Source organism: Ornithorhynchus anatinus, chromosome 3, assembly GCF_004115215.2.
Source record: "Ornithorhynchus anatinus isolate Pmale09 chromosome 3, mOrnAna1.pri.v4, whole genome shotgun sequence".
NCBI lineage: Eukaryota > Metazoa > Chordata > Mammalia > Monotremata > Ornithorhynchidae > Ornithorhynchus > Ornithorhynchus anatinus.
Window position 1 is genome coordinate 11,590,334 of NC_041730.1, and position 20,962 is coordinate 11,611,295.

The 20,962-nt window shown below is 44.2% G+C and overlaps 1 protein-coding gene across 1 annotated transcript in view; it reads left to right on the forward strand.

The window, feature by feature from the left end:
* RRAS2 (RAS related 2) overlaps window positions 1-20,962 on the forward strand; it is a 93,418-nt gene that overhangs the window by 57,648 nt on the left and 14,808 nt on the right. The window contains exon 2 of the mRNA XM_039911658.1: window positions 20,069-20,156. Coding sequence (XP_039767592.1) covers window positions 20,069-20,156 — 88 coding nt within the window. The remainder of the gene's footprint in view (window positions 1-20,068; window positions 20,157-20,962) is intronic.

The window sequence follows — 20,962 nt, forward strand, 5'->3', positions numbered from 1 at the left end:
GATGAGGGAACTGAGGCCCAGAGAAGTGAAGTCACACAGCAGACAAGCTGCAGGGCTGGGATTAGAACCCATGACCTTCTGATTCCCAGGTCCAGTCTCTATCCACTATGTCATGCTGCTTCATTAGAAACAGTAACTATTCCTGAAGAGTTTAATTGGTGCTCTCATCTAGTGCTTAATACAGTGCCGGGCACATAGTAAGCACTTAACAAATACCATTATTATTATTTTATTCAACTCCTCTTAAAATCTTGCAGGAAGGCACTGTGTTGACAGTACCAAGCAGAATTCTTGTCAGAGTCTTATTTTTGATGCTGAACTTTGTAGTCACTGGGGATGGCCAAACTAACCAGCCTTTTGGGGCAGTTTTTCATCATCTTTAGAAATTGAGACCATCTCGGAGGAACCTCGGAACTCAGCATGAAGCTGAGTGATGTCAGCGAGCAGGACAGGAAACTGGGTTGACTGGGGCTTCTTCCCCCTCTTTTTGGAGATGTTGTATGGGAGGGCATACAGCGAGAAGCATTGTGGCCTAGTGGATAGAGTCTTGGGAGTTAAGGATCTGGGTTCTAATCCTGCTCTGCCAATTGTCTGCTGTGTGACGTGGGCAAGTCACATAATGTCTCTGTGCCACAGTTTCCTCATCTGTAGAATGAGGATTAAGAATGTGAGCCCCATGTGGGACATGAACTCTGTCCAACCTGATTAACTTGTGTCTACCCCAGCACTTAGTTCAGTGCCAGGCACACAGTAAGCATGTAATAAATATCCTCCCTCCCTGTCTATATATATATGTATTATAATAATAGTAATATAATGAGGCCTTTAAAGGGGGCATGGGTTTTTCAGACGTCCAGGATCTGAGATAAAATGTATAAAAAATTTGAATTCCAGTTGGCCTGACTCTGAATTGTTCCCTGACTGTCCTCAGTTGGATGCTGTTTTATCCCTTAAGGTCTCAGTGTGAGCGCCCCACCACTTTATCTCTCATGTGGACAGGGAATGAGTCTCCCAACTCTGTGGTATTGTACTCTCCCAACTGCTTAGTACAGTGTCCTGCACACAGTACGTGCTTAATCAAAACGATTGTTTGATTGACCCCTCCAGCTCTGAGCTCTCTGCTCTCACTTATCCCCCTGCAGTGGGCAAGTTGGCGCTAGTGGGGAAGCTCCCATGATGAGAACAATGAAACCTGAAGGAGAAAAATGTTGGAAGAAAATCCCTTTAATGATATCTCTCACTAAAGCTTTAAAGTCTTTAGCAGAAAGATAGCTGGTACGTTTTTATCTGCCTTTGACTTCTATCCAAATTAACCTCTTGGTAAGTTTTAGTTGAATTTGGCTCTCCAGGCTTGGTGTTCTCAGAGAATCAGCCACCTTTTCTCCTAGTGCTTAAGAGGTATATTTATAGAAAAGGCCTAGTGCATTTTTTTAAAATGGTATTTATGTGCTTACTATGTGCTAGGCACTGTACTAAGCATTGAGATAGGTATAAGCAAATCAGATTGGAAACCGTGCATGTACCATATGGGGCTCATTATTAATCTCCATTATACAGATGAGGGAACTGAGGTGACTTGCCCAAGGTCACAAAGCGGACAAGTGACGGAGCCAGGATTAGAACCTAGGTCCTTCTGGCTCCCAGGTCCGTGCTCTACCCCCTAGGCCCTGCTGCTTCTCTGTCTCTCCAAAGAGGATCATGTACACAAAGCACCAAATATAATTAGTTGGGGGTACATTTCAGGTGTGTGGGAATTCCTCATACAGCATCTCCGAATGCTGCATAGTTGGAATAAGCATCATCAGTTCGCAAACTGTACTGAGTGCCCACTGAGGGAAGAGCACTGTACTGCATGCATGGAAGAATGCCATTGAATTTAGTACATGGGATGACAACAGTAATAATAATAATAGTGGTAGTAATCACTTAGTATGGGCCAAGCACTGTATCGAGTGCTGCGGTAGATACAAAATAGCTCAGACACAGTCCCTGGGCCACCTGGGGCTCAGCGTCAAGCGGGAGGAAGAATGGGTATCGAATCTCCATTTTACAGTTGAGGTAAATGAGGCACAGAGAAGTTAGGTGACTTTCCTTGGTTCCCACAGCAGATTAAAACCCAGCTCTCCTCACTACCAAGCCTGTGCTCTTGCCATTAGGCCACACTGCTTCTCCCTGTCCTCAAGGAGTTTCCAGTGTAAAGGAAGAGACAGATGCTGAGACAATTTGAAGATAGGAGGAAGAAGTGGTGGATGTATATGTTAGCGCTTAAGGAGTTAGCTTGGAATTGTGCTTATTTCGGGGGGCCGGAGGGGCTCAAAAAACCCAATTGTGGTTCAAATACAAGGCAGTACAGGGGCATGGAGTTCCAAACCCAGGACTCAACTTTGGGAGCAGAGTGCTGGGGGAAAAGAGCCATCATGCTACCTCAGGTGTCGATCTCTCAAAGTCTCCCGCAAGCCGACTACTTTCATGTTCGAACTGTAAATTAGAGAGGCATTGTAACAGGAGAGAGCATCGCCTTCATCCGGGTGACTTTCCTCTGAACACAAATTGATGTCAAAGTTTCTCCGGGGCAGAAAAAAAGGAAAAGAGTTGGGGATTAGGCATTGTGAGGGGGCAAGCATTATGGCCTATAGGGCGCAAACCGATCTGGCGGCTTCCCAAAACAAACCCCAACAAACCCATCTGATACGACGTTGCGGGAGTGTGTTCGAGGGAACAAAGCTGCTCTGTGATCTGGCAGCTGCCTCTGAAAAGGGACCCAAGGAAGAGGCTGCCCGGGGGGGCTGGGGGGCCGGCACAGCTGTGAGGAGCGGCTGCACCAGCCCCGCTCTTCTGGCGCGGCGGCAGCGGCCCAGGAGGAATCTGCCCCTGCCTCCTCAGGAGGCTCCCGGTGGTGAGCCAGGCCTTGGGGAGTCGCTGAGAATCTGCCACTTTGGGATCCCCCTCCCGGACTCCCGACCGACACAGCCACTATTAACTTCCGGGGGGGGTCCAGATGCGGAGGCTTTAGCCCCACGTGCCTGCCTGGGAACCAGAGTCATGCACGGTGCATTGAGGCCGCCTTTTCGTCCTTTTCGGCCCTGGTTTGGGAGGGAAATAATAATGATAATCATAATTGTGGGGTTCAAGGTCTTACTATGTAATAATGATGATGGCATTTGTTAAGCGCTATGTGCCAAGCACTGTTCTAAGCGCTGGGGTAGACACAAGGTAGTCAGGTTGTCCCTCATGGGGCTCACTGTCTTCATCCCCATTTTACAGGTGAGGGAAATGAGGCACAGAGAAGTAAAGTAGTTTGCCCAAGGTCGCACAGCAGACAAGTGGTGGAGTGGAGATTAGAACCCATGTCCTCTGACTCCCAAGCCCATGCTCTTGCCACTAAGCCAGCCATGCTGTACCAGGCATAGTATTAAGCTCTGAGGTTGACTCAAATCAGGTTGGACAAAGTCCCTGTCCCACATGTAATAATTATAATAATTGGGGTACTTCTTAAACACTTACTATGTGCCAGGCACTGTACTAAATGCTGGTCCAGGGGCATACAAGCAAATGAGGTTGAACAAAGTCCTTGTTCCACATGGGGACTCAGAATCTTAATCCCCGTTTTACAGATGAAACTGAAGCCCAGGGAAATGAAGCAACTTGCCTGTTGGGTGACCTTGGGCAAGTGGTGGAGCTTTGATTAGAACCCAAGTTCAGATGAACCAGAGAAACCCAGTTTGGGGTCTTTTCAGCCCAGCTTAGAAGCTCTGGCTTTAAGGGGAGGTTGGTAGGACAGCCCAAAAAATTGTAGGGATGAAAGTAGTGGATAGACACCCCAACACACACGCAAACCGTAGGTGGAAAAAAAAAATCATTCAGTAATTGAGCACTTACTGTGTGCTTAATACTGTTGTGTGCACACAAGTGCTCAATAAATACCATGGCTAAACACTTGGGAGAGTACAGTACAGTAGAGTTCGGAAATATGTTCCCTGCCCACAGTATAGAGAGTACACCAGAATCAGAAGAAATGCACCCTGCCCTCAGAAGGCTTACAATCTAAAGGAGTGAGAAGGAAAACCCAGGCAGATAGAAATTATTTACTGCTAGATGGAGTTGGAGGTGGAAAGTGTGGTCTAGTGGAAAAACGGGCCTGGAAGTCAGAGGACCTGGGTTCTAAACCTGGCTCTGCCATTTATCTGCTGGGTGACTTCCTTTGTGCCTCAGCTACCTCATCTGTAAAATGGGGATTAGGATTTTAAGGCCCATGTGCAACATGGACTTTGTCCAAACCTGATTTTTTTTTATGGTATTTAAGCACTTACTGTGTGCCAAGGCACTGAACTAAGAAGCGCTAGGGTAGATACAGGGTAATCCAGTTGGACACAGTCCCTGTCCCATATGGGCTCACAGTCTCCTTTGTACAAATGGGGTAATGGAGAAGTTAAGTGACTTGCCCAAGGTAACACAGCAGGCAAATGGCAGAGTCAGGATTAGAACCCAGGTTCTTCTAACTCCAAGGCCTGAACTCTACCCATTAGACCACGCTGCTTCTCCAGTATCTAGTATCTACCCCAGTGCTTAGTTCAGTGCCTGGGACATAGTAAGTGCTTAAAAAAACACCCTTTTTAAAAAAAAACAAAATACAAGATTATAACAGATAGTAGTTTGTCAACTGAAATATCTGAGTAAATAATGTACAAGTGGATATTCAATTGGGGATTAAGGTTGTGAGCCCCATAAGCATCAGGGACTGTGTCCAACCTGATTATCTTGTATTTACCCCAGTGCTTATGACAATGCATGACCTTAACAAATACCATCATTATTATTGTATGTGTATCTTCATTCATTCAATAGTATTTATTGAGCTCTTACTGTTTGCAAAGCACTGTACTAAGTGCTTGGAATGTACAATTCGGCAACAGATAGAGACAATCCCCGCCCATTGACAGGTTTACAGTCTAATCTGGGGACTCACCGACCTCTCTACCTCCAATCAAATTTAGCTTGTTAGTGGCCTCTTCAGGCTTTTTCCCCATTGAATTTAACATCATTCGAACACCTGCACAAATGCTGTGGTAACTGTTAACGCAACTGGGGACACTATTACAAACTTCTTTAAATTAGGACCTGCTTTTTCAACCAGTGTTAACAGTGGATTGCAGTAGATTACAGATTGGTTACCATTGCTTTGTCCGCAATTAATTGGGTTTTTCCCTTAACTCTCCTAAAATCAGCAGTTTGCAAAGGCCAGCTGTTGCCTTTTACACCCCCTGGCAGGAAAGAAACTGTACTATCAAAGATCTTCTAAAGTGGGACTCCCCAGTTGTACATTCTCAAAAACCTTACGTTTCTCTTCAAAGGGTCGATGAGTGTCTAGGCCAACGGCATTGCTTAGAAACTTAATTTTGCTGAGAAAGATTGGATGGAGAGTAATATTATTGTAATATCAAGTTACATTTTTGTGTGGAAGGCCAAAATGTTCCATTGTGTGGAATTTTTAGATGTATACTTTGTTTCCAGCATACAGCCTTCTACATTAGAAACAAGTTGATTTTACAGACCTTCAAGTGCACATGTTTTTGGTTTATATAGGGTGGAATATTTTCCTACACACTAGTGGAAATACCCAGCCTTTGAGTTTCTGTTCCCTCTCCTTTACTCCCTTCTTGTAATTTTCTCATCTCCTGCTTTTCTCCTCCATTTCTCCTCATCCGCTAACTTTTCTGTTGGACTAACGATTTCTTTAACCTGCCTGTCATTTGCTCTGTTCTAGTACTCTTGTTCTTCTGTTCCTCCAACTCCCCCCTCTTTTTTTTTCTTTTTTAATGGTATTTAAGTGCTTACCTTGTGCCAGGCCCCCTCTCAGGGTTGCACCTGGAGAGTTTCCAGAAATCTACCAGTCTCGGTTTTGGGAGGGAGAGTCAAGCAGGGCATGCCTATTCCATTCCTAGCTTGGGCAGTGTGGCTAGCCAGTGGAAGAGAATCTACTACAAGTCAAAACTCACCTGTGCTAGGCAGCAGTGGTACGGGAGAGAGTCGAGGGCGGAGACTCAAGTTTACCGTGCGGAAAGAGGCAATGGTAAACCACTTCCGTATTTTTACCAAGAAAACTCTCTGGATCCACTACCAGAACAATCGCTGATGGAGAGGGGGCCTTCTGGCAGATATGTGTCCGTGGTGTCGCTATGGGTTGGAAACAATTCGACGTCTTAAGACAATGTGCCAAGCGCTGTCCCAAGCACTGGGGCAGATACAAAATAATCAGGTTGGACCCAGCCCATATCCCACATGGGCTGACATTCTTAAACCCCATTTTACAGATGAGGTAATTGAGGCATGGAGAAGTGACTTTTTTTAATGATATTTAAGTGTTTAATCTCTGTTCTGTTCTAAGTGCTGGCTGACTTGCCCAAGACCCCACAGTAGACAAGTGGCAGAGCCAGGATTAGAACCCAGGTGCTTCTGAATCCCAGGCCTGTGCTCTATCCACTAGGCCACACTGCTTCTCTTCGTGACTGTCCTTCACTGTGTCCCCACTATCTCACTCTGCCTGTCCCTTCAGTTTTCGATTGGAGTTGAATGTCTGTTTTGCATAGTAAAGTGATGCAGAGAAAATGCGTAAACCAACATTCTAAAAAAAAAAACCACACACAAAAAAACCCTTCAAACATATTTTTTGAGAGTGTGTGGGTAATGTTTATATCTGCCCTGCCTTGAAATCAGGAAGTATATAATTGAGATTTTAGCCTCTATTGTACTTCCTGCAGAGATTGGAGAGGGCAGTCTGGAGGAAATGATAAAATTGCCTGGTTTCCCAGAAACTCAATTGGACAAGATCATAAAATCTTTTTGTTTTAATTATATAAAATGTGGCTAGAGCACAGGCCTGGGAGTCAGCAGGTCATGGGTTCTAATTCCGACTCCACCACTTGTCTGCTGTGTGACCTGGGGCAAGTCACTTCATTTCTCTGTGCCACGGTTATCTCATCTGTAAAATGGGGAGTGAGACTGTGTGAGCCCCACAAGGGACAGGGACTGTGTCCAACCCTATTTGCTTGTATCCATCCTAGAGCTTAGTACAGTGCCTGGCACATGGTAAATGCTTAACAAATACCATCATCATTGTTATTATTAGCAGTAGTAGTAATAATAATAAGTGCTTAAAATATGATTTTTTTATTATTATTACCATTTTCTTTTCTTTTTTGAATCTTTTGGGCAGGTAATGGAAACAAGCACTGGAAAATGCATCTCAGTCAATCAATGGAATTTATTGAGCATTTCCTATGTGCAGAGCACTTTTGTAAGTGCTTGGGAGAGTATGGGAGAGTACAGTTCAAGAGAATTAGCAGACACATTCCCTGTCCATAATGAGCTTATCTTAAAATAGCTTGAAAAGGTTCTTGATAGAGGCTCTTTTCTTAAATTTAATCTCTGATTTTTTTTTGTTTGTTTTGCAAAATGTTTAATGGCATCTGAGAATAAATGAATTGCATCAAATCCCTCTTGCTTTTACATTTCATGCACTTAGAAAATATGTTCTTTGTGGCTGGAAGGATAGAGGTCTGAATTAATAAGCTTTATGTACCAGATTTATTCAGCACAAAAGTATTAGCTTTCAACAAGCAAAGGTCACTTAGGTAAGTGTTTTATGAAAGTTATAGAAGCCAGAAAGTGTTAACATGAAAGCTTATTTCTTCAGCTATAAATAACTAATTACAACAAACTAACACATCATAAAGGCTGTTAATTCAAGTAACTTTGCAGACATAAAGAAATTTTATGTTGTTAGTGGTGTAAAACTTTCTGGAGGAGGATAAAGGTGTTCATTTCTGTGCCTTTCTAACACACAGAGACCCATGTTATGGATCATTCTTACCTCTACCAACATTTTTTAATAGTATTTAAGTGCATACTTTGTGCCAGACATTGTATTAGGCACTGGGATAGATGCAGGCTAATCAAGTTGAATACAGTTCACCTCCCACATGGGGCTTACCGTCTAAATTTCCATTTTACAGATGAGGAACTGAGGCCCAGAGAAGTGAAGTGACTTGCCCAAGGTCACACTGCAGATAAGTTGGGGAGCCGGCATTGGGACCCAGGTTCTCCTGATTCCCAGGCCCGGGCTCTGTCCACTAGTCCACGCTGCATCTCGGACTTCATTTGACTTCAATGCTTTCAGCAAGTGACTGGATCACAAACACTCAAAATTTGGAATTTCTTGATGTGTTCTCTTTAATAAGTGTCTTTAGGCATCCCTTTTTTTTTTAGCTTGCATTTTTGTTAAGTAAATGAAGCACTTCTTGAAGTGGGTGAGTTTAAATATAGATACTCCTATCCATATATAATAGAGGAGGCTTTGACAGTGGGGAAGAATTGGTTGGAACAACATTTGGGAGAAAAGGTTTGGTGGTTTTCCCTAGTCAATTTACCAGGCCACAAAATATCCTCTCCTCTAATTGAGCAAGTATGTACTGTCTCCCTGTGCAATTAAGAACAAAAACATGGACTTCTAAACCTTATTGTTTTCATGTAAACTTGGTGGTAAATGGATTTGTTTATCTCAGAGCTTGTTGAAAAAAGAAACCTTACCTCTTTTTCCTCTTTGCCCCCACAAAAACCCCCACACCCCACAAATAACTTTTTCTTCTTGGAAAAAAAAAGAGATGAAAGCATTTCTTGGTAGAGTAATTTGAGTAGACAATGATAACTTACCCAGTGACTAACATCCTTTTTTGTGTGTGCAAGTATTTTAAGGATCAGGAGTTGATTAATCAACTGAAATCAGATTTTTTAAAACCACATGAAAATATTCCTCTAAAAAATCAGATTTGTGAAGCGATTTTTGAAGGAGAGAAGGCTTCTCATAGGTTATTTTGTAAAATTATACCCAGGCAGTCTTGGAAATAGTTTTTTTGGTTTTTTGTTTTTTTTTAAAGTCCTCATAAGGAAGCAGTGTGCTCTAGTGGAAAGAGCACAGGGCTGGGAGTCAGAGACCTGGGTTCTAAATCCGATTCTACCACTTGCCTGCTGTGTGACCTGGGGAAAGTTAGTTAACTTCTCTGTGCCTCAGTTGCCTCGTCTATAAATTGAGAATTCAACATCTGTCCCGTCCCCCACCACTTCAACTGTGAGCCCCATGTGGGACAGGGCTTGTGTCTGACCTAACTTGCATCTACCCCAGCGCTTAGTTCAGTGCCAGAAGTATAATAAGGGCTTAAATAGTTCATTATCCAATTTTCATCTATGTCCTAGCCATCTGGTGGCTTTGGCCATGACTTAATAATAATAATGATGGCATTTGTTAAGCGCTTACTATGTGCAAAGCACTGTTGTAAGCACTGAGAGGGATACAAGGTGATCAGGTTGTCCCACGTGGGGCTCACAGTCTTAATCCCCATTTTACAGTTGAGGTAACTGAGGCTCAGAGAAGTGAAGGGACTGGCCCAAAGTCACAGAGCTGACAAGTGGCGGAGCCAGGATTAAAACCCATGACCTCTGACTCCCAAACCCAGGCTCTTTCCGCTGAGCCACACTGCTTTAGTGTTGGGATTGTTCTGGAATTCTTCAGTTGTTTAAAATTGCTATTTGCCCAAAGTCTAGATTTCTTATTTTGTATCTTGCCTCTTTCTAAAGAGCATAAAGTGATGGGCAAAGAACTAAAGCTCACACTTATTTGTAGCACTGAGATACCAAATTAAATTTGATTGTGTCGTGGGGGAGGGGATGCATCTGGGTGTAGTGGGGTTTGTGTGTATGTATACACTGGAAAAAAACAACTGAGGAACACAAAAGGAAAGGAAGGATGGTGTGGGTACCCACTGATGACATCTTACCTTCAGTATAAAATGTCATTGCCACCTTTGCAATTCCACTCGCCTTTCTTCCTTCCTAACTCTGTTAAAGTCCACGTTGTCATCATCACCTTCCCTATTACGTGAAGCGGCGTGGCCTAGCCGACAGAGCACTGGCCTGGGAGTCAGAGGACCTGGGTTCTAATTCTGCTATGCCACCTGTCTGCTGTATAACCTCAGTCAAGTTACTTGATTTTTCTGTGCCTCGGTTACCTCATCTGTAAAATGGGGATGAAGACTGTGAGCCCCTTGTGGGACAGGGACTATGTCCAACTTGTTTAGCTTGTAACTACCTCCAATAAATATAGGACAATTACAGTAAAATTACGATTATAATTACAATATAATAAAATTACAAATTTCAATGAATTAGGATTTACAATTACAATAAAAAAGAGAATGTTATTGTCCACTTTTCACACTCTCAAGGAGTTCTTTTATGCCCAAGGTTTCTACTAGAGCACAGGCCTGGGAATCAGCAGGCCCTGGGTTCTAATCCCGGCTCTGCCACTTGTCTGTTGGGTGACCTTAGGCAAGTCACTTGGCTTCTCTGTACCTCAGTTACCTCATCTGTAAAATGAGGATGAAGGTTGTGAACCCCATGTGGGACATGAACCGTGTCTAACGTGATTAGCTTGTACCTACCCCAGCGCTTAGCATAGTGCCTGGTACATAATAAGTGCTTAACAAATGTTTATTGTTCTTATGGTATTTGTTAATACCAAAGACCATACAAATACCATAAAAAACTCTCTCTCTCTCATTCTTTCTTTCTCTCCCTCTCTCTCCCATTCAGACCCCCTCCCCATCAGCGAACTCCAGATCTTCCGGGCATCTGACTCTAATTGAGTACCTTGCTGCCATTTCAAGCTCAGTATAGTTGAGGCCAGGCTGGTGAGCGGATATTGCATACTACTATTAATAATAATGGTAGTATTTGTTAAGCGCTTACTATGTGCCAAGCACTGTTCTAAGGACTGAGCTAAATACAAGGTAATCAGGTTGTTCCACATGGGGCTCACAGTCTTCATCCCCATTTTACAGATGAGGTAATAATAATAATAATGTTGGTATTTGTTAAGCGCTTACTATTTGCAGAGCACTGTTCTAAGCACTGAGGTAGATACAGGGTAATCAGGTTGTCCCACATGAGGCTCACATTTAATCCCCATTTTACAGATGAGGTAACTGAGGCACCGAGAAGCTAAGTGACTTGCCCACAGTCACACAGCTGACAAGTGGCAGAGGAGGGATTAAAACCCATGAATTAGAACCCATGACCTGTAACTCCCAAGTCCATGCTTTTGCCACTAAACCACGCTTCTTCATGTGGGAGGTGGGGCAGGGCATCATTGGGAGGGTGGGAGGAGGATATTGGGTCGGTGGGTCTGGGGTCAGCGTCCCCGCCAGGGGAAGGGGCCGGGTTACCTCATAGGTTCCCAGAGGAGCGAAGGGGAGAGGAAAACAAAAAAAATCAGTGCATGTTCTAAATGTACAGTCAAGCAAAGACACCTTTCTCCCCCTGCTGTTACAATGCAATTTGCATACCTCTTTCTCCCCTCCCCTTCTTGCTTTCCCTCCTACTACCACTAACAGTAATTATGGTATTTGTTAAGTGCTAACTCTGTGCCAGGCACTGTACTAAGCACTGGGGTGGATACAAGCAAATGGGGTTCACAATCTCAATCCCCATTTTCCAGATGAGGTAACTGAGGCCCAGAGAAGTGAAGCGACTTGCTCAAGGTCACCCAGCAGACAAATGGCAAAGCTGGAATTAGAATCCATGACCCTCTGCCTCCCAGGCCCGTGCTCTATCCACATTGTCATGCTGCTTCGATAAATTCGAATGATTGATTGGGAGTAGGAAGGAACAGGGGAAGCCCTAACCCCCCAAACAACCATCCTGTTGCTTGCAGTTGGCAAGTCAAAGGCCACATGAAGGAAGGGGTTGGAGGTTGGATGTGCAGACCCAGGGAGGAAGAAGAGGGACTCCGGTGCCAGTGGGAAGGGGAGACAAAGGGCAGCTGAGTTAGAGAGCCTAGAGCCTGGCACTGCTGCCCTCTGACTGTAATCCCATTGTGGCAAGGGACTGTCTCTCTTCATTGCTGTATTGTACTTTCCAAGCACTTAGTACATTGCTGTGTACTCCGTAAGTGCTCAATAAATGCGAATGAATGAATGAATGAATGTATGCCCTGGCCCATTCGCTCATTGTGGGCAGAGAGCGTGGCTACCAACTCTGTCATATTGTACTCTCTGAAGCACTTAGTACAGTGCTCTGCACACAGTAAGTGCTCAATAAATACCACTGATTTAATAATTGATTCCCCACCTGGGCAGGTGTCTATGATTAATAATAATAATAATAATAATAATGTTGGTATTTGTTAAGCGCTTACTATGTGCCGAGCACTGTTCTAAGTGCTGGGGTAGACACAGGGGAATCAGGTTGTAATAATGTTGGTATTTGTTAAGCGCTTACAATGTGCCGAGCACTGTTCTAAGCGCTGGGGTAAACACAGGAGAATCAGGTTGTCCCACGTGGGGCTCACAGTCTTAATCCCCATTTTACAGATGAGGGAACTGAGGCACAGAGAAGTTAAGTGACTTGCCCACAGTCACACAGCCGACAAGTGGCAGAGCTGGGATTCGAACTCATGAGCCCTGACTCCAAAGCCCATGCTCTTTCCACTGAGCCACGCTGCTTCTCCCCATTTTACAGATGAGGGAACTGAGGCACAGAGAAGTTAAGTGACTTGCCCACAGTCACACAGCCAAGTGGCAGAGCTGGGATTCGAACTCATGAGCCCTGACTCCAAAGCCCGTGCTCTTTCCACTGAGCCACGCTGTTGCTTTCCTGCCTCCACCTTTGCCCTTCTTTCCGGCTGGGCCGCCTGACTCACCAGCTTCTTCCCTTCCCTACAGAAATGCCTCTGGCCTGGGCCCCTCTTAATAATGATAATAATAATAATAATTGTGGTATTTGTTAAGCACTTACTATGTGCTGAGCACTGTTCTAAGCGCTGGGGTAGATACAGGGTAATCAGATTGTCCCACGTGGGCCTCACATTTTTTAATCCCCATTTTTACAGTTGAGGTAACTGAGGCACAGAGAAGTTAAGTGACTAGCCCAAGGTCACAAAGCAGACAAGTGGTGGAGTCGGGATTAGAACCCACGACCTCTGACTCCTAAGCCCATGTTCTTTCCACTAAGCCACGCTGCTTCTCGAAATCGGTGAAGTCAGCGAGGGCAGCCCACAGCAGTGGTTTCCTGGTGAACCCCTTCGTCTCCCCTAGCTCCTGTCTCCCCATCTAGACGTAAGCTCCTTGTGGGCAGGGAATGTGCCTGCTATATCATTGTCTACTTTTCCAGGCACTTAGCACAGTGCTCTGCACACAGTAAGCGCTCGATAAATACCAATGACTGACTGAGAGGGACTGTTAGCACCCCATGTGAGCTGCCAGCCCCCAGAGTGTGGGGATGTGGGGGAGAGGGAGGTGTGAAGGTCAGGTGTGAGGGATTAGGGGGCCTTGGAGATCCTCCTGAGCATTTCCTCCTCTTCCCACCATCCTGATCCTGGTCCCCAGTGAAAGGAGTCTGACCCGGCCCCTTGTCAGCCCAGGTCCATGCTGGTCAAGGGCTTTAGCGCCTATATCCACCCTTGCCCGCCCCCCCCAACCTCTCTACTCTCTTACTAAAACCCAGCCCTCACACTTCGCTCCTCTAATGCCAACCTTCTCACTGTGCCTCCATCTCATCTATCTCATCACCGTCCTCTCACCTGTGTCCTGCCTCTGGCATGAACGCCCTCCCTCCTCTTCAAAGCCTGATTGAAGGAACATCTCCTCTAAGAGGCCTTCCCTGACTAAGCCTTCTTTTCCTTTCCTTCAGCTCCCTTCTGCGTCACCCTGACTTGCTGTTTTTATTCATCCCCCTTCCTAGCCCTACAGCACTTATGTACATATCTGTCATTCATTTATATTAATGTCAGGCTCTCTTTGTAGACTGTAAGCGCATTGTGGCCAGGGAATGTATCTGTTATTCTGTTGTATTCTCCCAAGTGCTTAGTACAGTATTCTGCACACAGGAAGTGCTCAGTGAATATGACTGACTAAACACTTGTTCTCATACTGGAATGGCTGTCCCGGCTGGTTTTTATTTCCCGGAGGGAAGCTCTGGCCAGATCTGGGTTACTTTCAGCTCTGGTTGAGTTACAGCGCTTTGTCTTTCCCCCAAATTCTCTCTTGCAGGGCAGTTTTCCCATCCCACTTGACAGCTCTCACTCAACTTGTCCCCCAAATCTCAGCAGTCAACTGTCAAGTTCAGGTGTGTACTTCTCCCCAGCAGTCTCTTCTGCTACCAACTCCTTAATAATTGTGGTATTTAAGTGCTTACTCTGTGCCAGGCCCTGTACTAAGCGCTGAGATAGATATGTAATAATCAGGTTGGGCACAGTCCATCCCACATTGGGCTCACAGTCTTAATCCCCATTTTGCAGATGAGGGAACTGAGGCACAGAGAAGTGAAGTCTGGCCCAAGATCGTTCAGAAGACAAGTGGCAGAGCTGGGATAAGGACCCAGCTCTTCCGACTCTCAGGACCATAGTCTATCTTTGTCACCTCATGCCTCGGCTTCTCCAGTCTTCAACCCCTTCTCACTTGAAAATACAGCGTATGCTTTCCAGTTACAGTCATCTTGAATGCCTTTCATTTTGTGTTATTCTACTACCAAATCTTCCAGGGGCTTCCCCAGGACTTGTAGAATCCTTGTTAGCTTGGTGAATGAAGCACCTGTGCTGTTGCAGAGCTTTGAACTAGATTTCAGGAACGTACAAAAGAAAGAAAAAGACATGATGGGACTGCAGAATGAAGGGGAGAGACCAGCAGTGAAATATAACAGGTGAAAGTGACAGCACAGATACTAATAATTGGATCAAAGGCAGGTTCACAAGTAGATACTAATAATTAGATCAAAGGCAGGTTCACAAGTAGATAATAAACAGATATGCACAAGAAGTGAGAGCTCGCTGTGGGCAGGGAATGGTAAACAGAGAAGCAGCATGGTGTAGTGGATAGAGCCCGGGCCTGGGAGTCAGAATGTCGTGGGTTCTAATCCCGGCTCTGCCACTTGTCTGCTGTGTGACCTTGGGCAAGTTGCTTCACTTCTCTGGGCTTAGTTTCTTCATCTGTAAAATGGGGATTGAGACTGTGAGCCCCACGTGGGACAGGGACTGTGTCCAACCCGATTTACTTGTATCCAACCAGCACTTAGTAAGTAAGTGCTTAACAAATACCATAATTATTATTAATTATCATTATTGTCCTCTCCCAAGCACTTAGTACAGTGCTTTGCACACAGTAAGTGCTCAATAACAGTGCAGTGCATTGAATAATGCTTGGCATATAGCACTTAACAAACACCACCATTATTATTATTATTAATAATAAATATGATTGAATGAATGAATAAAGTGCTAAGATGGCTGACTGGGGAAATGATCAGGAATATTTGGAGGTGAGAGGAGACGGTGGAGGTGGGAGGTGGCGATTGCCTCCACCACAGTGAGCTCTCCAACTAAAACTCGGGGCTCTCTGTTTCTACATTTGAAAGCTACACCCTCACAAGGCAGAGCCTCCTAATTCATCTCTGCACGCTCCCTCTCTATCCATTCTCATCATCAGTGGTATTTATTCAACACTTACTCTGTGCAGAGCTCTGTACTAAGTGCTTGGGAGAATAAAATACAAAAGAATTACCTAGTTTCCCAGTTGGGTCTTTTATTACAGTCAAGGTGACCTTGTTGTCCATTGCTTCCTCTTTTTCTTTCTTTCTTTTATGTTATTGTTAAGCACCTACTGTGTTCCAGGCACTATATTAAGCACTGGAGTAGATTTATTCATTTAATCATATTTATCAAGCACTTACTGTCTGCAGACCACTGTATAAGCACTTGGGAGAGTACAATATAGCAATAATCACACAGATTCTACAAGCTAATTATCTTGTACATAGTCACATCCCATATAGGGCTCACAGTCTTAATCCCCATGAGAGACTGAGGCCCAGAGAAGATGAGTGACTTGTCCAATATCACACAGCGGACAAGCGGCGGAGCTGGGATTAGAACCCAGTTCCTTCTGACTCCCAAGCTTGGGCTCTATCACCTAAGCCCTGCTGCTTCCTCTTCCCAACTCCAGCTCTTTCATGTGTCACCTAATAGCTTTAATTTCCCCAATTAGACTGTAAGCCCGTCAAAGGGCAGGGACTGTCTCTATCTGTTACCGATTTGTACATTCCAAGCGCTTAGTACAGTGCTCTGCACATAGTAAGCTCTCAATAAATACTATCGAATGAATCCCCTGAGGATCTATGCCAGTTTATGGCTGCATAAGGTGTCCATTCTGGGTCAGGTGCTATTGCTTACGTGGTTCCTGTTCCTCCCTCTCCCCCATCTCTCTTTGGGGTCATGGACTCCATGAAAGCCCAGTAAAAATCATTTGTTGATCTTGGCCAAACCTGGGGTGGTCACAGTCCAAATGAGAGGAAAACCTTAAAAGCAAAGACCAAGGTTGTGTCTTGGTGCTGCCTAGTCCATTGTCATTTTCAACAGGGCCCCGATTTCCAAAACCAGAGAAGCAGTGTGGCCTAGTGGATTGAGAAGCAGCATGGTGAAGTGGATAGATCACAGGCCTGGGAGTCAGAAAGTCATAGGTTCTAATCCTGGCTTTGCCATTTGTCTGATGTGTGACCTTGGGCAAGTCACTTTACTACTCTGTGCCTCAGTTACCACATCTGTAAAATGGAGATTGAGACTGTGAGCCCCACATTGGTCAAGAACTGTGCCTAACCCGATTTGTCTGTATCCACCCCAGTACTTAGAACATTGTCTGGCACGTAGTAAGCTCCTCCTCCCCACATTGCCCCTCCTCCCTCCCTCTGCTCTACCCCACTCCCTGTCCCACAGCATTTGTGTATATATGTACATATTTATTATTCTATTAATGATGTGCATATATCTATAATTCTATTTATATTGATGCTATTGATGCCTGTCTACTTATTTTGCTGTCTGTCTCCCCCTTCTAGACTGTGAGCCCAGTGTTGAGTAGGGATTGTCTCTATTTGTTGCCGAATTGTATCTTCCAAGTTCTTAGTACAGTGCTCTGCACACAGCAAGCGCTCAGTAAATATGATTGAATGAATGAATGAATAAGCACTTAACAAATACCATCATTATTATTATTATTATTAGAGCACAGGCCTGGGTGTCAGGAAGGCCCTGGGTTCTAATCCCAGCTTTGCCACTTTTCTGCTGTGTGACCTTGGTTAAGTCACTTCACTTCTTTGGGCCTCAGTTACCTCATCTGTAAAATGAGAATTGAGACTGTGAACCCTATCTGGGACAGGGACCATGCCCAATTTTCTTTGCTTGTATCCACCTCAGTGCTTAGTACAGTGCTTGGCACATAGTAAGCACTTAACAAATACCACAGTTATTATTATTATTATCCATAATAGTTCTTAGAAGGTGGAGTCTTTCTTGAAGGTTTGGGGAATTGGCATAACTTAGATAAGTTACTTTGTCCTTTATGCACAAATTAAGAGTACACCCAGTTCTGCCAGGGTGTGTTTTTGCGTTACATGATTTGGCTCAAATATGTCGGCAGAAGTAGGGGAAAGTTCTTCTGACAATACGTTTCTGTCTGGATACACCGAGGGGGTGTTTGAACAAAAATCTCGGCACGTGTGCCAGGAACAGGGTGAGTTAATACAGTGGGAGTTTTCCTTAATGTTGGGTTCAGCAAGAAAGCAAAACACGTGCTATAGGAGAACAAATTAATACATTTCATAAATGCTAAGGCTAGAAGTAATCTTGTCTTTTGCTATCGAGTTGACTGACCCATAGCTACTCAGTGGACACATCTCTCCCAGAACACCCCACTCTCCATCTGCCATCGTTCCGGTAGTATATCCGTAGATATTTCTTGGTAAAAATACCAAGAGGCGTACCATTGCCTTCCAGTGGGATTTATTAGGGCTTACTAGGTGCAAAACACACTGCTAGTTCTGGAAAAGAAGTACATGGGCGTGGTATAATCAGTCAATTTTATTGAGCATTTACTGAGCACTGTACTAAGAACTTGGGAGAGTACAGTATCACAGAGTTGGCAGACATGTTCCCTGCCCACAGCAAGCATAAAGTCTAAGGGGGGAATTATCCTTGTCCCCCAAAGGTCTTCTAGTCTAAGAAAAAGGAGGGGCAAGGGGCTTGGCGACACACACAAGGAAGAACGAACGAAGAGATAAACAGTTGGTAAATAGCAACCATATTAGGTTATTCTGTGTATATTTCCCATATCAACGCTGGGTGAACAAAATGACAAAAAGCTGGTAAATAGCAACCGCATTGCGTTATTCTGTGTAAATTTACCACGTGAAGACTGTGCCCTAACTGGTAACCTCGTAAGGTTTTGCCTCTAGACTGGAAACTCCTTGTGGGCAGGGAACATATGTTCCAAGTCTCTTCTATTTTCCTGAGAGCTTAGTATAGTCTCTGCACACGGTAAGCATTCAGTAAAATACCGTTGATTGGAGAAAGAAAAAAAAAGGATGACAACTCCAAAGGAGCAGTCGGATTTCAGGCGTTTCCTAATTTAGATGAAATCCCAGGTGTGGTCATGATGATGACCTTTTTAACGTTCTATAAGTGTAGGAGGTCACGGGCAGCCACTCTCCTGAGTCCTTCCCGGCCTGGACCCGAGAGCCAGTGGGAATCTCCGCTGAAAGGGGGTAGAGCGGATCTGCCCTGAGGGGTGGACCCTAGAGGTCGGGAGGCAAGAGAGCACTGAATTGCTCGTGCGACTGCCATGGTTTAGAAATAATAATAACAATAATAATCATGGTATTTGTTAAGCGCTTACTTTGTGCCAAGCACTGTTCAAAGCACTGGGGTGAATACAAGCACATCAGTTGGGCGCAGTCCCTGCCTCATATGGGGCTCACAGTCTCAATCCCCATTTTACAGGTGAGGAAACTGAGGCACATAGGAAGTGAAGTGACTTGCCCAAGCTCACACAGCAGACAAGTGGCTGAGCCGGGATTAGAACCCATGACCTTCTGACTCCCAGGCCCGTGCTGTAGCCACTATGCCATGCTGCTTTATGAAATGAGGAAATGAAAAGGCTGGGCAGTGTGACGAGATTCGAGTGAATTACCTCAGTGGAAGGTAATTTGTTATCTTGAATGAGGTTACAGTCTAGAGGGGGAGACAGATATTAATATGAATAAGTAATTTAGAATATATTTAATGTTTATAATATATAACTTAAAGCTGTGTGCATAAGTGGTTTAAGCCTCTTCTCCCACCATGGGAGACCTACTTAGAGAGACTTAGAGAGACTTAGAGGTACACTTGGAGAGACAAGATGTCACAATCTTCCCAAAATGTTACTGTGAAGAAGGAGTCTGTAGACATGAGTCAGGCTGTGGCCCAGCCATGCACCAACACCTATTTTTTTTTTCATGGCATTTGTTAAGCGCTTACTGAGGGCCAGGCCCTGTTCTAAGTGCTGGGGTATATACAAGCTAACCAAGTTGTAGATACAAGCTAATCAGCTTGGACACAGTCCACGTCCCCCATGGGGCTCACAGTCTTAATCCCCATTTTACAGAGGAGGTAACTGAGGCCCAGAGAAGTGACGCGCCTTGCCCAAGGTCACCCAGCAGACAAGTGGCAGAGCCATGATTAGAACTCAGGTCCTTCTGATTCCTACACCCGTGCTCTATCCACTAGGCCACGTTGCTTCTCCATTGCCTTTTCCACTGGCTTCACTGTCCACCGACCTCACTTTTGGGGAGGCACAGGAAAGAATGGGGCAAGGAGCCTGTAGAAACCGAGGACCTGTTATAAGGGAGCCTCCACATTACTCAGAGGGTGGCTGGTAGATAGCTATCATATCGTGTTATTCTGTATAGATTCGCCCATATCAAGGCTGAGCAGTATTGACCTAATTGATAATCTCATAAGGCTTTGCCTTAGTGGTATGTTGGTGACGTCGATTTGGATGAAAGATAACACGGATTTTTTTTCTTGGCTGGAAACTCCCCCCTTCTCTATTCCATTTTTCCTTGATAACTAACGAATGAATAAAGGCATTAATGCGTTCTCTGTTTCCGCATAATACATAAATTCTAAAATGTTGCTTTTTTTTTCTTACAGTCCTATTTTGTCACAGATTATGATCCCACAATTGAAGATTCTTATACCAAACAGTGTGTGATAGACGACAGAGCTGCTCGGCTAGATAGTAAGTGTTTTTGTTTCAAACTCTAGTCTCTAAAGCCCTTTATAAATGTATCATAACTTAATTTATTTAAAGATGTTATTTTGGTGATTAAATCTGTACTTTCAGAACTGTCCCAAAATCAAGTCTATTATTTTTCATGAATGTATTTTCTAGTGTTCAGACACTGAAACCTCGAGCATAAAGTTGATTATCACATTTGCTCTGCTTCTTGTACCAGTCTACACTATTCATTGAGTTTGGAGTGTTGAATGTATTGAGCAAATGGGTTAACCTTTCAGACTTTTCCAAAATTATTTAAGAGTGAGACTTGATTTTGAATATAATAACATTTTGAAAATCTTCTATATTGGGCTGGGTTACCCAACACATTTTGTTCAAGTATTCTGAGTGACCCAGATATGTTTAAATTAATCTTTCCTATTATGTTTTTCACAAATTCGCTTAATTTGTTGACTTAACTCTTTTGAATAACTACATTTTTCTCATCATATAAAAGTCCTGTGCTTTTGATGCATGTTTTCTGTTGGATAGTTTTAAGGATGCACTCTATCGATGTGTTTTCCTGATGGAAACTATAACATAACTGTCAAAATTGGGATTTTACCTATAGAGCCAACTCTTCACAAAGGGACTTCCCAATTCAGTATCCTTTCTCTTCCGTTTCTTTTCATGAAAAATGACTGAGAGCATTCTGTCTCAGCTTGAGCAATTTTCATTTTGAATTTTCAAGGAAATTTACCTACTAAGGTTTTAACAGACATTAAAGAGATGCTTTAGAAAAGCCAGGCATTAGCATACGTTTTACC